This window comes from Montipora capricornis, chromosome 11, assembly GCF_036669925.1.
Source record: "Montipora capricornis isolate CH-2021 chromosome 11, ASM3666992v2, whole genome shotgun sequence".
Taxonomy (NCBI): Eukaryota; Metazoa; Cnidaria; class Anthozoa; order Scleractinia; family Acroporidae; genus Montipora; species Montipora capricornis.
The window spans coordinates 7,673,775-7,690,277 of record NC_090893.1 but is presented as its reverse complement, the minus strand read 5'-3'; the positions used below and the strand labels follow the sequence as shown (position 1 = coordinate 7,690,277).

The 16,503-nt window shown below is 41.0% G+C and overlaps 2 protein-coding genes across 4 annotated transcripts; both read left to right on the top strand.

The window, feature by feature from the left end:
- The first annotated feature begins 153 nt into the window (after positions 1-153).
- LOC138022755 (titin homolog) lies at positions 154-9,711 on the top strand. 3 transcript variants are annotated; one of them, XM_068869694.1, is made up of 2 exons: positions 154-462; positions 3,155-9,711. In XM_068869694.1, the coding sequence occupies exon 2, from the start codon at positions 3,226-3,228 to the stop codon at positions 9,571-9,573; it is 6,348 nt and encodes a 2,115-aa protein (XP_068725795.1). In that variant the 5' UTR covers positions 154-462; positions 3,155-3,225; the 3' UTR covers positions 9,574-9,711. The 3 variants fall into 3 exon arrangements, 2 of the variants coding, with proteins under 2 accessions (XP_068725795.1, XP_068725796.1); XR_011126629.1 differs by lacking the exon at positions 3,155-9,711 and adding an exon at positions 1,716-1,847 and having other exon boundaries at positions 322-462; XM_068869695.1 differs by lacking the exon at positions 154-462 and adding an exon at positions 2,948-3,055.
- LOC138022756 (titin homolog) lies at positions 9,580-16,251 on the top strand. The gene has a single exon (XM_068869696.1). It carries the CDS (start codon positions 9,976-9,978, stop codon positions 14,782-14,784), a length of 4,809 nt encoding a protein of 1,602 aa, XP_068725797.1. The 5' UTR covers positions 9,580-9,975; the 3' UTR covers positions 14,785-16,251.
- Positions 16,252-16,503: the final 252 nt, after the last annotated feature.

Sequence of the window (16,503 nt, the reverse complement as noted above, 5' to 3'; positions counted from 1 at the left end):
GAATAAAAGGGTTAAGGAGAATGTATTGTTTCATCAAGAAAAATGCATAGTTGAAAAGAATGTTTTCGTTATATGTTATGCTCGATTATAAGTATTTATCTCCCGCGGGACTTTGTAGTATGAGATGATATGATACGGCCAATATTGACGATCACAAATCGGAAATGTTCTAGCTAGCGGTACTTGAGCTTCATGCAGAAGATTCTAGCAGCGTTAAATATCTTTAGGAGAAGTTACTCATGAGTAAGCCTCACGGAGTTGTTTTCTTCCAGACTGAATCGATTAGAACATTCATTGTTCATTTCAATTACATAAGTTCGTCGACAGTTCTAGGTCCCTTCAAACTTGATTGTCTGAGTTGGTGAGAACTGTGTTAAACTTTGCTTCGTCCGTTCGATGAACCACTGATATAGCGAAACAGGCGTAAGTTTCCAAGTTATGCCTCTCAGTTTCTAGAGAAAGGTAAGTCATTATGTAATTTCCGATCAGCGATTCGCTTTTTCTTGCATTCGGTTCACCTAACGTAGATTCTCACTTGACGAACCTTGCCTGGAATAAAATTCAACGAGTGCCTCTTTAATCAAGAAGCAATTTCGACTTTTCTTGTGAGAAAAATAACTGCATCAGAAATAATCCAACAGGGTGTCTTAGTTGTGATTTAAATATACTTATCTGTAGCATGGTGCGTGATAAATCACTCCCATATTTTTTGTGCAGCTAAGCATTATTGAAAACAAAGGAACCGTGAAAGTCTAGAAACAAATCAAGAAACAATCAGGTATAAATAAAATACCTACGGAAAATTAATGCAATGATGGTATTGCTTGACTTTTAAGAGTCAAATGTTCCAAGGGATTATAATACAGACTTAGTCTGGTACGTCGGAATTAACGCTCTACGGGAAAGTACTGCTCAGTAGCCTTCACATTAGGAGTTCATTCACAAACTCGAACGTTTGGGCCATATCTCGCAGACCGCAACAAAACTAAAGAACCTCAAGAAACTACTTTTAACCAACTTTCAGAAGAAAAGCCTTGCATCATCTTGCCTTCAATTAAATATTAATTACCAATCGTATTTTACAATATTTTCTTATTCTACTTTTTTTGAAAGACAGTTGGTCCAAAGAAGCGCAGTTCTAAGAGGGACTGTGGCAGGTAACTGAAAAAAAAACCCATTTTAGTTTGGAATGCGTTCAAAAGATTTATCTCAATCCAGGTTGGTCATTTCTGAATTAAAACTATTTATAAAATTTAACACCCCCCACGATGTACGTGCACTTAGCATGGTGCATAACTCGGGTTCGATCGTTGATCAACCTGGAAAGAAGCACGACTAACAGCTTACATGTATTTGTTTATCTGCCGTCTGTCAATTTATCGCACGTTTAACAACCTTTTAAAATTCCTTCCTTTCAAGAAGACAACTCAATTTTGTCATGACTTACTATGACTTACGTGCTACTTTTTGAATCGAATAATGCTGTTTCCATGAAATGCGAGGTACAGGAGAGAAGACATAACTATATCTATTGAGCTACGAGTGTAAAAATGAAGTGCGTAGTGTGACCATTCAAATGAAAGCTACTGAGCAGTACGTTGATGTGGTGCTGTTTATTCTGCTGCACAAGGTGATTTTGACTTTTGAGACTGTGAGTGAAATCCTAAAGTGTGGTCATTCAATTGGAAAGTATTGAATGCTACTTTCCATTATAGCGGATATTCAGAACAAAGTAGATGACAGCTCAGGTCGACCCTTGCCGATAGAGATGTGTGTGTGGAAGCCCGAAAATACTAAGAACTTTCAAGTGTTTGTGTAGCCTGCGAACCGAGAAGTATTTCAATGTGAAGGAACTCTCATGACGGAAAGGAGCAAACCGCCGTCAGCTGAAACGCGATTTTGATCGTTTTGTCTTTAAATAATCTTGGTCACTGGTTTTTATTCTTTGCAAAACCACATGCATTGAAGATTTTCAACAGTGTTAAACAATAAAGCCATTAATATTGTGAAGAGTAAAATGTCTTAGTGGTTCCGGCATATCACGATGAAGAACTGATAGAGGCAATATCACAAAAAACTGTATCGATGCCGTATTTCAATAAATAGTGATACAATATCCCTCGAATTCAGAATATTTCAGTTTGCTGTTGATGAGTAGGAAAGAAATGAAATTAAGTTTGTAGTTCCTCAAATAATTCCCAAGAATTTTGTCAAATGCTCTGCACTGAACTAAGAGCACTATCGGATCAACCCCAAGATGAAGTAATTCGTGATATCTGCGTTACAAAGTTTGAGAGTATTTTCTCAAATCCCGGCCTCTGCTTCAAGATACAGTGGGCTAGTTCACTTTCAAATAGCTTTCCATTTTTGAGTCAGATTCGATGCCAAAAGGTGGGAACGAACATGCCAAATATTTCATGCGGATATTGAGACAACTCGACATATTTCATTCTCAAGATTTCTTGGTTTTCTGATATTGTGCAGTGAAGGATCTTGAAACAAACATGTTACCACGAAGTAGGTCCGCAAGAAAATTGAGGTGCATCGTTTTGCGGAGTAACACACCAAACGTTTCTATCTTCTAACGTGACAAGATCATCGGCTGGAGGGGGTCGATGAGCTCTAATTAGAGCTATAATTTCAAGCGATAATTTTCTTCAAAACAAATCTTCAACTGTTGGCAAGTTTTCAATTAATCTCTACTTTCGGCGACGTTTTTAACAACACTTGAGTTCACACTTCTCATAAGCTGATAAATGTTTGTCAAGTATTATTTTCTTAATTTAAACCAATCAAACCCCACGCAATCACATCGTGAAGTTTTACATCATCTGCACAGAAAAGAATAAAGTTGTTTCTGGTTTTCATATGGATTGTATACCACTGAAAGCTTTTAAGATACTCCAAAAGGGTACTTAACTAGTATTTTGACAAAATTTTGTCGAAGGTCTCTAAGTACCAAATATTTTGTTGGTGGACGCCATCTATCAGCACATAATTTTTTGAGTTCAGAAAAACGAAAGGCCGCCTTAAATCATGTACTTTGGATCACACTGTAAGAAAACGAATTCCCTAGAACCATTTCAGGAGATTCAGTTTGCTTTATCAGAATGTCTTTGAACGCATTCTCATATAAATGCATTATATTTTGCAGCCATACAAGCTCAACTGGTCACAAGCCCTTGACGGCAGCCTCTCCAGCGCAGCAATTCGCAAACAAGCAAAATGGCTGAGCTAGGAACCCAAAGAGTTGTGCTGTTTTCTTCACCTCACAAAATGGTTGAAAAGGCCGATGGAGAAATCACACAGAGCTATTCTATTGAAAACAGAAACGTGCTACAGTCAGCACTTGATTCAGGGAGCGACACTCCAAGGACCGAAATTTCTTTCAAAGTTTCATGCAATGAGAGTTTAGACGATTCAGGAGGGAGTTCACCAAGAGAGTCCACTCAAGTTATCTGGACATACCACACATTGTCAGGAGCTTCCACAGAGGTAGCAGTTACATCAAAACCACTTGACACAGCAGAGACTGAAATTGAGGAAAACAGTAGAAGACGACACAATAAGAAAATAGATGGAGATGTTGGAGAAACCTCTCGTAGCAAAAGAAGCTTTATGGTTTACCAGAGAGAAAACATCTCACAAACACCAACGCTTGGTGAAATGAAGAAAGCAAAATATTCTGCTATTCAGTTTGAAAATCCGGCGTATAAACCAAAGAAACAAGGTAAAAACCAAGAGGATGGTAATAGTTCGATCCATGCACCAGAAAACGCTGCTAAGAGTGGGCACAAAACAAGCTACACCTACAAAATCCAGGAAGGTGTGGCCATCCTGCAACATGTTGAAAAAAAACCTAAAGTCGACGATAAACCTATTTCAGAAACAAGTGAAAGTGAACACAAATACGAAAGAAAAAGAACAATAAATAAAGTAGAAGACATTGTTAAGGATGACATTCCAGGCTCGTCTACTGGAGTAGAATCGACAACATTGGACAAAAATCCTATAAATGGGCCAGATGGTGCTCATTTTCAAGAACAAACGAAAAGAATTCAGAGGGAAGGGCACACCAAAGCTACTACAACATACTCCTCACCTGAGGCAGCTCTCAAACCAGAGCTTTCATTCAGGAAGCTTTCAAATCAAAAAATAAAAACGTTCGAGGCATCGCCCAATGGCAAGCATTTATCCGCCAGCATAGCTAAAACGGATTCTACTGTACCATTTATTCTGCCTCCGAGGGCTAAGATAAGAAACTCCAGTGAATGGATTACATACACCACATCCAAAGAAGAGGCTATCAAATCATGGAAAGAGGAAGGTCCATCAAGTAAACTGTCAATCGAGAAAATTCGGTACTATCAAAAACACGATTCTCTGCCAAATATTACACTTCATATCCACTCCAAGAGTAGAAGAACAACCGTTCCTGGAAACTCATCAGATACCTCCTCCGCAGACTATGGAGTAGTGTCAGCAAAAGAAGATTCTGAACACCCTAAAACCCAAAACTGGACTTCAGAGGGAGAGGACGCACACGGTAAAAAACCAACTCTAAACGTAATGGAAACGGCACAAAAACCTCGCAAGCTTCTTATTCCAACCTTCAAAAGTACTCAAGATCAACAATCAGACAAAGTTGACAACGACCAAATTGCATTAACTGGTAAGCGAGTAATTCCAGACTTCAGCGAAAAGAACCGCTCTACAGCAACACAAGAACAACCGCAATCTCTAAAAGTTAACAAGATTAACGCGGAACAATGGATAACACAGACCATCCAACATGAAGTTCCCAAAACAGAAGAGCTGCCGCAAACCAACAAGCTATCGGCGGAGAAAATGCAATTTCTACAAAATAAGGAAACAGAGAAGATGGAAACAGCTTATGTTTCAAGCCCTGGTAAGGTTCTTATACCGGACTTCAACCTGAAAGGCTCTTGTAATAAGGATGAAGAGATTCTGCCTCCTTCACAGCCTAAGTCAAACAATACAGAAGAATGGATAACGCCAGTCACAAAGCAAGAAGAGGTGCAACAGGAACCAGCGCTTGCAAGTCCTAAGTTCTCAGTGGAGAAGATCCAGTTTCCAGACAAGCACGACGAAGAAGAGAATGACAGACCTCATAGGTCTCCTCCTGGAAAAATAGTTATCCCAGACTTCAATCAGGAAAGCTCATCTAAAAAGGAACAGCCACCACTTAAAATACCAGCCAAGCTTAATGCAGAACAGTGGATAACAACAACGATAAAACAAGCTGACCAAAGGTCGGACCTGCCATCACCGACAAAAAAGCTGTCAATAGAAAAGATGCAATTTCTTCAAGGCCAGGAAGTACAGAGGGATGACAACGTTGGCGTGTCAAGACCAGGCAAGCTTGTTATTCCCGATTTGCCTCAGGAAAGCTCTGTTGTACAGGTAAAAACTACATCACCACCTCCAAAACAACGTATTACCGAAGAATGCATAACTCAAACCACCAAACAAGAAGTAGAATCGGATTTGCCGTTTTCTGTAGAAAAGGTGTCCTTGGAAAAAATAGAAAGTACTCAAGATCAACAATCAGACAAAGTTGACTACGGGAAAATTGCATTTCCTGGTAAGCTAATCATTCCAGACTTCAGCGAAAACAACCGCTCTAAAGCAACACAAGAACAACCGCAATCTCTAAAAGTAAACAAGATTAACGCGGAACAATGGATAACACAGACCATCCAACATGAAGTTCCCAAAACAGAAGAGCTGCCGCAAACCAACAAGCTATCGGTGGAGAAAATGCAATTTCTACAAAATAAGGAAGCAGAGAAGATGGAAACAGCTTATGTTTCAAGCCCTGGTAAGGTTCTTATACCGGACTTCAACCTGAAAGGCTCTTGTAATAAGGATGAAGAGATTCTGCCTCCTTCACAGCCTAAGTCAAACAATACAGAAGAATGGATAACGCCAGTCACAAAGCAAGAAGAGGTGCAACAGGAACCAGCGCTTGCAAGTCCTAAGTTCTCGGTGGAGAAGATCCAGTTTCCAGACAAGCACGAAGAAGGGAATGACAGGCCTCATAAATCTCCTGCTGGAAAAATAGTTATCCCAGACTTCAATCAGGAAAGCTCATCTAAAAAGGAACAGCCACCACTTAAAATACCAGCCAAGCTTAATGCAGAACAGTGGATAACAACAACGATAAAACAAGCTGACCAAAGGTCGGACCTGCCATCACCGACAAAAAAGCTGTCAATAGAAAAGATGCAATTTCTTCAAGGCCAGGAAGTACAGAGGGATGACAACGTTGGCGTGTCAAGACCAGGCAAGCTTGTTATTCCCGATTTGACTCAGGAAAGCTCTGTTGTACAGGTAAAAACTGCATCACCACCTCCAAAACAACGTATTACCGAAGAATGCATAACTCAAACCACCAAACAAGAAGTAGAATCGGATTTGCCGTTTTCTGTAGAAAAGGTGTCCTTGGAAAAAATAGAAAGTACTCAAGATCAACAATCAGACAAAGTTGACTACGGGAAAATTGCATTTCCTGGTAAGCTAGTCATTCCAGACTTCAGCGAAAAGAACCGCTCTACAGCAACACAAGAACAACCGCAATCTCTAAAAGTAAACAAGATTAACGCGGAACAATGGATAACACAGACCATCCAACATGAAGTTCCCAAAACAGAAGAGCTGCCGCAAACCAACAAGCTATCGGTGGAGAAAATGCAATTTCTACAAAATAAGGAAACAGAGAAGATGGAAACAGCTTATGTTTCAAGCCCTGGTAAGGTTCTTATACCGGACTTCAACCTGAAAGGCTCTTGTAATAAGGATGAAGAGATTCTGCCTCCTTCACAGCCTAAGTCAAACAATACAGAAGAATGGATAACGCCAGTCACAAAGCAAGAAGAGGTGCAACAGGAACCAGCGCTTGCAAGTCCTAAGTTCTCGGTGGAGAAGATCCAGTTTCCAGACAAGCACGAAGAAGGGAATGACAGGCCTCATAAATCTCCTGCTGGAAAAATAGTTATCCCAGACTTCAATCAGGAAAGCTCATCTAAAAAGGAACAGCCACCACTTAAAATACCAGCCAAGCTTAATGCAGAACAGTGGATAACAACAACGATAAAACAAGCTGACCAAAGGTCGGACCTGCCATCACCGACAAAAAAGCTGTCAATAGAAAAGATGCAATTTCTTCAAGGCCAGGAAGTACAGAGGGATGACAACGTTGGCGTGTCAAGACCAGGCAAGCTTGTTATTCCCGATTTGACTCAGGAAAGCTCTGTTGTACAGGTAAAAACTGCATCACCACCTCCAAAACAACGTATTACCGAAGAATGCATAACTCAAACCACCAAACAAGAAGTAGAATCGGATTTGCCGTTTTCTGTAGAAAAGGTGTCCTTGGAAAAAATAGAAAGTACTCAAGATCAACAATCAGACAAAGTTGACTACGGGAAAATTGCATTTCCTGGTAAGCTAATCATTCCAGACTTCAGCGAAAAGAACCGTTCTCCAGCAACACAAGAACAACCGCAATCTCTAAAAGTAAACAAGATTAACGCGGAACAATGGATAACACAGACCATCCAACATGAAGTTCCCAAAACAGAAGAGCTGCCGCAAACCAACAAGCTATCGGTGGAGAAAATGCAATTTCTACAAAATAAGGAAGCAGAGAAGATGGAAACAGCTTATGTTTCAAGCCCTGGTAAAGTTCGTATACCGGACTTCAACCTGAAAGGCTCTTGTAATAAGGATGAAGAGATTCTGCCTCCTTCACAGCCTAAGTCAAACAATACAGAAGAATGGATAACGCCAGTCACAAAGCAAGAAGAGGTGCAACAGGAACCAGCGCTTGCAAGTCCTAAGTTCTCAGTGGAGAAGATCCAGTTTCCAGACAAGCACGAAGAAGAAGGGAATGACAGGCCTCATAAATCTCCTCCTGGAAAAATAGTTATCCCAGACTTCAATCAGGAAAGCTCATCTAAAAAGGAACAGCCACCACTTAAAATACCAGCCAAGCTTAATGCAGAACAGTGGATAACAACAACGATAAAACAAGCTGACCAAAGGTCGGACCTGCCATCACCGACAAAAAAGCTGTCAATAGAAAAGATGCAATTTCTTCAAGGCCAGGAAGTACAGAGGGATGACAACGTTGGCGTGTCAAGACCAGGCAAGCTTGTTATTCCCGATTTGACTCAGGAAAGCTCTGTTGTCCAGGTAAAATCTGCATCACCACCTCCAAAACAACGTATTGCCGAACAATGCATAACTCAAACCACCAAACAAGAAGTAGAATCGGATTTGCCGTTTTCTGTAGAAAAGGTGTCCTTGGAAAAAATAGAAAGTACTCAAGATCAACAATCAGACAAAGTTGACTACGGGAAAATTGCATTTCCTGGTAAGCTAATCATTCCAGACTTCAGCGAAAAGAACCGTTCTCCAGCAACACAAGAACAACCGCAATCTCTAAAAGTAAACAAGATTAACGCGGAACAATGGATAACACAGACCATCCAACATGAAGTTCCCAAAACAGAGGAGTTGCCGCAAACCAACAAACTATCGGTGGAGAAAATGCAATTTCTACAAAATAAGGAAACAGAGAAGATGGAAACAGCTTATGTTTCAAGCCCTGGTAAGGTTCTTATACCGGACTTCAACCTGAAAGGCTCTTGTAATAAGGATGAAGAGATTCTGCCTCCTTCACAGCCTAAGTCAAACAATACAGAAGAATGGATAACGCCAGTCACAAAGCAAGAAGAGGTGCAACAGGAACCAGCGCTTGCAAGTCCTAAGTTCTCGGTGGAGAAGATCCAGTTTCCAGACAAGCACGAAGAAGAAGGGAATGACAGGCCTCATAAATCTCCTCCTGGAAAAATAGTTATCCCAGACTTCAATCAGGAAAGCTCATCTAAAAAGGAACAGCCACCACTTAAAATACCAGCCAAGCTTAATGCAGAACAGTGGATAACAACAACGATAAAACAAGCTGACCAAAGGTCGGACCTGCCATCACCGACAAAAAAGCTGTCAATAGAAAAGATGCAATTTCTTCAAGGCCAGGAAGTACAGAGGGATGACAACGTTGGCGTGTCAAGACCAGGCAAGCTTGTTATTCCCGATTTGACTCAGGAAAGCTCTGTTGTCCAGGTAAAATCTGCATCACCACCTCCAAAACAACGTATTACCGAAGAATGCATAACTCAAACCACCAAACAAGAAGTAGAATCGGATTTGCCGTTTTCTGTAGAAAAGGTGTCCTTGGAAAAAATAGAAAGTACTCAAGATCAACAATCAGACAAAGTTGACTACGGGAAAATTGCATTTCCTGGTAAGCTAATCATTCCAGACTTCAGCGAAAACAACCGCTCTAAAGCAACACAAGAACAACCGCAATCTCTAAAAGTAAACAAGATTAACGCGGAACAATGGATAACACAGACCATCCAACATGAAGTTCCCAAAACAGAGGAGTTGCCGCAAACCAACAAACTATCGGTGGAGAAAATGCAATTTCTACAAAATAAGGAAACAGAGAAGATGGAAACAGCTTATGTTTCAAGCCCTGGTTAAGTTCGTATACCGGACTTCAACCTGAAAGGCTCTTGTAATAAGGATGAAGAGATTCTGCCTCCTTCACAGCCTAAGTCAAACAATACAGAAGAATGGATAACGCCAGTCACAAAGCAAGAAGAGGTGCAACAGGAACCAGCGCTTGCAAGTCCTAAGTTCTCGGTGGAGAAGATCCAGTTTCCAGACAAGCACGAAGAAGAAGGGAATGACAGGCCTCTTAAATCTCCTCCTGGAAAAATAGTTATCCCAGACTTCAATCAGGAAAGCTCATCTAAAAAGGAACAGCCACCACTTAAAATACCAGCCAAGCTTAATGCAGAACAGTGGATAACAACAACGATAAAACAAGCTGACCAAAGGTCGGACCTGCCATCACCGACAAAAAAGCTGTCAATAGAAAAGATGCAATTTCTTCAAGGCCAGGAAGTACAGAGGGATGACAACGTTGGCGTGTCAAGACCAGGCAAGCTTGTTATTCCCGATTTGACTCAGGAAAGCTCTGTTGTACAGGTAAAAACTGCATCACCACCTCCAAAACAACGTATTGCCGAAGAATGCATAACTCAAACCACCAAACAAGAAGTAGAATCGGATTTGCCGTTTTCTGTAGAAAAGGTGTCCTTCGAAAAAGTAGAAAGTACTCAAGATCAAGAATCAGACAAAGTTGACTACGGGAAAATTGCATTTCCTGGTAAGCTAGTCATTCCAGACTTTAGCGAAAAAAACCATTCTACAGCAACACAAGAACAACCGCAATCTCTAAAAGTAAACAAGATTAACGCGGAACAATGGATAACACAGACCATCCAACATGAAGTTCCCAAAACAGAAGAGCTGCCGCAAACCAACAAGCTATCGGCGGAGAAAATGCAATTTCTACAAAATAAGGAAACAGAGAAGATGGAAACAGCTTATGTTTCAAGCCCTGGTAAGGTTCTTATACCGGACTTCAACCTGAAAGGCTCTTGTAATAAGGATGAAGAGATTCTGCCTCCTTCACAGCCTAAGTCAAACAATACAGAAGAATGGATAACGCCAGTCACAAAGCAAGAAGAGGTGCAACAGGAACCAGCGCTTGCAAGTCCTAAGTTCTCGGTGGAGAAGATCCAGTTTCCAGACAAGCACGAAGAAGAAGGGAATGACAGGCCTCATAAATCTCCTCCTGGAAAAATAGTTATCCCAGACTTCAATCAGGAAAGCTCATCTAAAAAGGAACAGCCACCACTTAAAATACCAGCCAAGCTTAATGCAGAACAGTGGATAACAACAACGATAAAACAAGCTGACCAAAGGTCGGACCTGCCATCACCGACAAAAAAGCTGTCAATAGAAAAGATGCAATTTCTTCAAGGCCAGGAAGTACAGAGGGATGACAACGTTGGCGTGTCAAGACCAGGCAAGCTTGTTATTCCCGATTTGACTCAGGAAAGCTCTGTTGTACAGGTAAAAACTGCATCACCACCTCCAAAACAACGTATTGCCGAAGAATGCATAACTCAAACCACCAAACAAGAAGTAGAATCGGATTTGCTGTTTTCTGTAGAAAAGGTGTCCTTCGAAAAAGTAGAAAGTACTCAAGATCAACAATCAGACAAAGTTGACTACGGGAAAATTGCATTTCCTGGTAAGCTAGTCATTCCAGACTTTAGCGAAAAGAACCATTCTACAGCAACACAAGAACAACCGCAATCTCTAAAAGTAAACAAGATTAACGCGGAACAGTGGAAAACACAGACCATCCAACATGAAGTTCCCAAAACAGAACAGCTGCTGCTAACGAACAAGCTATCGGTGGAGAAAATGCAATTTCTACAAAATAAGGAAACAGAGAAGATGGAAACAGCTTATGTTTCAAGCCCTGGTAAGGTTCTTATACCGGACTACAACCTGAAAGGCTCTTGTGATAAGGATGAAGAGATTCTACCTGCTTCACAACCTAAGTCAAACAATACAGAAGAATGGATAACGCTAGTCACAAAGCAAGAGGAGGTGCAACTGGAACCAGCGGTTCCAAGTACTAAGTTCTCGGTGGAGAACATCCAGTTTCCAGATAAGCACGAAGACGACAAGAATGACAGGCCTTATAGGTCTCCTCCTGGAAAAATAGTTATCCCAGACTTCAATCAGGACAGCTCATGTACAAAAGAACAGCCACCACTTAAAATACCAGCCAAGCTTAATGCAGAACAATGGATAACAACAACGATAAAACAAGCTGACCAAAGGTCGGACCTGCCATCACCAACAAAAAAGCTATCAATAGAAAAGATGCAATTTCTTAAAGGCCAGGAAGTACAGAGTGATGACAACGTTCGCGTGTCAAGTCCTGGGAAGCTTGTTATTTCCAATTTTACTCAGGAAATCGCTGTTGTAGAGGTTAAATCTTCATCACCGCCTCCAGAAAGCATCTCCAGAATTACGAATCAGAGAATATTTCCAATAAGTAAACAAGAAGGTGTACAGTTGGAACCTGTGCGCTTAGCGACTGAGTTATCGACAGAAAAGATTCAATTTGTACAAAACGAAAATGGACAGAATGTTGAAAATGCTCCTGTTGGTACGCAAAGAATGCCAGACGTTAATCAACGTAGCTCTTTCACACAAGTACAAGAGATACCACATACTATCAAAGAAGTAGAGCTCCAAGAATCGCATACTTTAAGAAAATCTACAAATCCATCTCCCCGAAAGCTTGTCATTCCTAACTTTGGTGTTCATAGCTTTTCAGTTGAAGTTAAGAACGTTGTACCACCTCACAGTGGAGGGGAACGGCATCCTGAACAGGGGGAAACAAATTTAACATCTTGTGGAGATTGGACAACGGGAGACGTGCCCGAGACGGGAAAGTTACCAGCGGAGAAATTTCAGTGTTTTCAGGTACAAGATGCACAAACAGCCAGGAAAACCATTACCTCCATACCTGGTAAGGTTGTCATCCCAAATTTTGATAAGGGGGAGTCTTCTATTAAAGTACCTGAAAAACCAGTGAACAAACTCAATACTGAGCAGTGGATAACTCAGGTTGTAGGAAATGACAAACGCAGATCTTTAGAACCTTTAAATGTCAGCGAAAGGGAACACAGTAATGTTGAAAAGATGAAGCTCATTTTTGTCCAGGGCGCGGAGACAGCTACAATGTCCCAAATGTCAGAACCTGGAACATTTCTTGTACCAGATTTCGATCAGGACGACTGTCAAACTAATAGGCTTGAATTGACCTCGCGTTCTGAGGAGGACAGTCGTTATGTTGAACAACAGACAGCACAGAGTCTAGGGAAGGCAGAAAATGGTGCCGAAACATCGTCTTCTCCAACAAATAAATTATCAGCACTGAAGTTGCACTTTATTAACACACAAGATGCTCATTCAGTCGATGCAGTCCACGATTCAAGACCAGGAAAAATTGTAATCCCAGATTTCAACCAGAACAGTTCCTACACTCACGTCCATGGAAACTCATCTCCTCCAAAAGGGAAGATACGTCAGACGGAGGATTGGTTAACACACTCTATGACTCTCCAAGAGCTTAGAACTATTCCACTCCCCGTGAGGAACAAGCTCTCTGAAGACAAAATGCAGTTGTTTCAACACAAGCCTGTGTACACAGGTGATAACGTAGATGTTTCTTTCCCTGGCAAAATTGTACTTTCAGACAACAGTCAGAGAGACTTCTCTAAGGAAGAGCAGGAAGCTTTGCGACCTTCTAAACTGAACAAAGGCAATTCATTGAAATTAATTTTTGAAGCAAATGGTCAAGATTTAAGAGGTGAAGAGATTAGCCCATTATTTGGCCAAGGCCAAGATGTACAGACAGGTTTCTCTGCACAAAGTGGAGACATCCCTAACTTTTCACAAATGAAGAAGCGTGATTCCGTGAAGCTGGTTTTCGAGGATAATGGTCAGGAAGTGGCACATGAGGCGACTGGTTCAATAAACAAGCCGTCATCAGAGAGAGGAGAGACTTCTCAAAATGTACTTCCAAGTAACCATGTGGAAGAGAGAGAAGTTCCTCAGCCAACAAAACTGGTCAAACGTAATTCACTTAAACTTGTTTTTGAGGCCGATGGGCGAGAAGTTAGACCAGAGGTGACTCGCCCAATAAAACAACTCTCAGCAGAGAGACTGAAGTTTTCTGGGGATGCTCAAGCACGTTTTTCTGTGGAAGAGAGAGAAGTTCCTCAGCCAACAAAGCTGGAGAAACGTAATTCACTGAAGCTAGTCTTTGAGGCCGATGGGCGAGAAATAAAACCTGATGTGACTCGCTCAATAAACAAGCTTTCAGCAGAGAGATTACAGTTTCCTCAGACTTCTTACTCAAGTTGCCCTGGAGAAGAGAAAGACCTTCCGCGGCCTTCTAAAGTAAAGAAACGCAATTCCCTGAAACTTGTTTTTGAGGCTGATGAGCGGGAAGAGAAACCTCAAGTGACCCGTCCAATTAACAGACTTTCAACAGAGAGATTGCAGTTTCCCCAAGAGAGATCTCTAAATGCTCCCGTGGACGACATACATTTTTCTCGGGCTTCCAACATGGAAAAGCGCAATTCTCTTAAGCTGGTTTTTGAATCCAATCAACAAGAAGTCAGACCTGAAAAGAACCCCGTGATAAACAGGCTTTCAGCAGAGAAAAAACAATTTTACCAAGATGCACAGACGGGTTTCTCTGTTCAAGAGAGACGTGCTCCTGGGCCTTCCATACTGAAAAAAAGCGACTCTCTTCGGTTGGTCTTTGGGGATGATCAACATGAAGAATTCAGACCAATTCGTCCAATTACCAGGTTTACAGCAGGGGATTTGCAGTTTGCTCAAGACGAATATACATTACCAGAGTATCGTTCTCACAGTTTTTCAATGGATGACCACAAAGAGCATGAAACCCAGCAATGGTTTTCACAAAATAGAGTCCAGCCGAAACAAACGCACATTGTATCCACAGACAAGTTACAGTTTGTTCCCCACGAAATTGAAGGGACGATGCAAATGTCTACTCATCCAGTAACTGGTAAACATGCTGTCCTTGATTTTGACCAACATAGCTCTTCCATACAAGTGCATAAACAATTTCCGCCCCCAAAAGTGGGAAAAATAAACGCAGAGGAGTGGATGACGCACTCCTTGTCACGCGAAGAGATAAGATCATTACCCCTTCCTTCTCGAAGCAAACTTTCAGAAGATAAAGTGGAGCCGTTTAATGAGAATCAAAGGACGAGGTAATTTGACAACAAAAATTGTCATTTCTGAATATCGTACTTACACTCTTTAATTCAAAGTCGAGGAATCCAGAGGCGTTGACAGGAAAAGGCAAGCACACACCATTAGCCACTCATCAGAGCTGGCATCTTCAACAGGAATGTACAAACACAAGAAAGACAGCCAATTAAAACCGTCCGTGGAGGGTTATCGCTCCTTCCGGATTTCAGTGATACTTAACAACTCGAATAACTCTTAAGGAAAAAACTCTGGCACCGGCCTGAAATTAAAACAACTTCAAGACGGAGAAAGTACAGTGTTTATTCCTTTTGCTGTATAAACAGAAAATACCGGGCCATATTGTAAACCAATGGTGGATGTATATCTCCATAGTTCAAATCATCTTCCATGAGATAAAGTTGACTTTATTGGTCCATATTAACGCTGTACGTTTGTTTATCATATTGGAAATCTTATGTCCATCTGACAGTTTTGGAAAATGAGCTATCAAATGAAAGATTTTGAGAATCACTTCACTCGTGTCATTACATGTCGCGCTGCTAATGTATTTAGTTTATTATTATTATTATTATTATTATTGTTATTATTGTTATTATCATTATCATTATCATTATTATTATTATTATTATTTACATTGCGAGTAAAATGTTCTCGAAACATGTTTTGCAGCGATTCAACAAACCAGAGCATGTTTTGCAAAATATATGTTTTCCAGCGATTCATTAAACCAGAGCATACAATGAGAGATTTAGGAAACTATGAATAAGCGCCTAATGTCTGCTTAGGACCCTTTCCATTTGACAGAACTGACCGACCAGACCGGGCATTTGGAAAAATTAACTCTACAATGCCTTCAAATTAACACACTTCGAGGATGATATATACTGCTCCAGAAGAATGCGAGGAATTATCACCTCTGCATTCAAGTGTTCTTCAAATTGTTGCATTTTCTTCGCAAACTGACGAGTCTGGCCGGTTAGTGCTGACAAAAGGAAAGCTCCCTTAGTGTAAAACTAGGTTGTCCTTACAAGACCGGATAACCAAAATCAACGCATCAAATACCGCACGGAATATTTTTTTTTCTTTTCACTCGCCAATTAAATAATATTATAGGTGCAGGTTGGAAATAAAGTTCACTTCTTGACAAGTATTTGAGCTTTTCAGGTTGTGGGTGTAGTCAGTTTAAAAAGCGCGAGACTATAGGGATAACAATAGTTTAACTATGAGATAACTGAAGCTCCTAGGCAATACTCTCCTGTGGTGCTGTTTAGATCAGTTACAACAAGGTGGTTCTAGGCTTTTCAGTCACCTCCGGTGAGATCCTAACATGTGACCATTAAAATGAAAGCTACAGAGCAGTACTTTTTTGTTGCCTGCCCCTTATTATATTGTTTAAGGTGGTTTTCAGTATATTGCTGAAAGCATAAAGTGTGACCAATCAAATAAAAGCTACTGCATGAGTGAACAATACTTTCCTGTGGTGCTGTTTATTATGCTGTACAAGGTCTACAAGGTGGTTTCAACTTTTTAAGTCTGCGGGTGAAATCCTAACGTGTGAAAGCTACCGAGCAGTACTTTCCTGTGGTGCTTAGCCAGCGAGCAAGCTCTCTTTCGGGGTGGGTGGGCAAAGAGAGCTTGCTCGCAGGCTATGTGGTGCTGTTTGTTATGCTGTACAAGGTGGTTTCAACTTTTAGTCTGTGGGTGAAATCCTAAAGTGTGACC

Excerpts from the sequence above, each read along its gene's own strand:
- LOC138022755 (XM_068869694.1), top strand. The coding sequence starts at position 3,226 with ATGGCTGAGCTAGGAACCCAAAGAGTTGTGCTGTTTTCTTCACCTCAC.
- LOC138022756 (XM_068869696.1), top strand. The coding sequence starts at position 9,976 with ATGCAATTTCTTCAAGGCCAGGAAGTACAGAGGGATGACAACGTTGGC.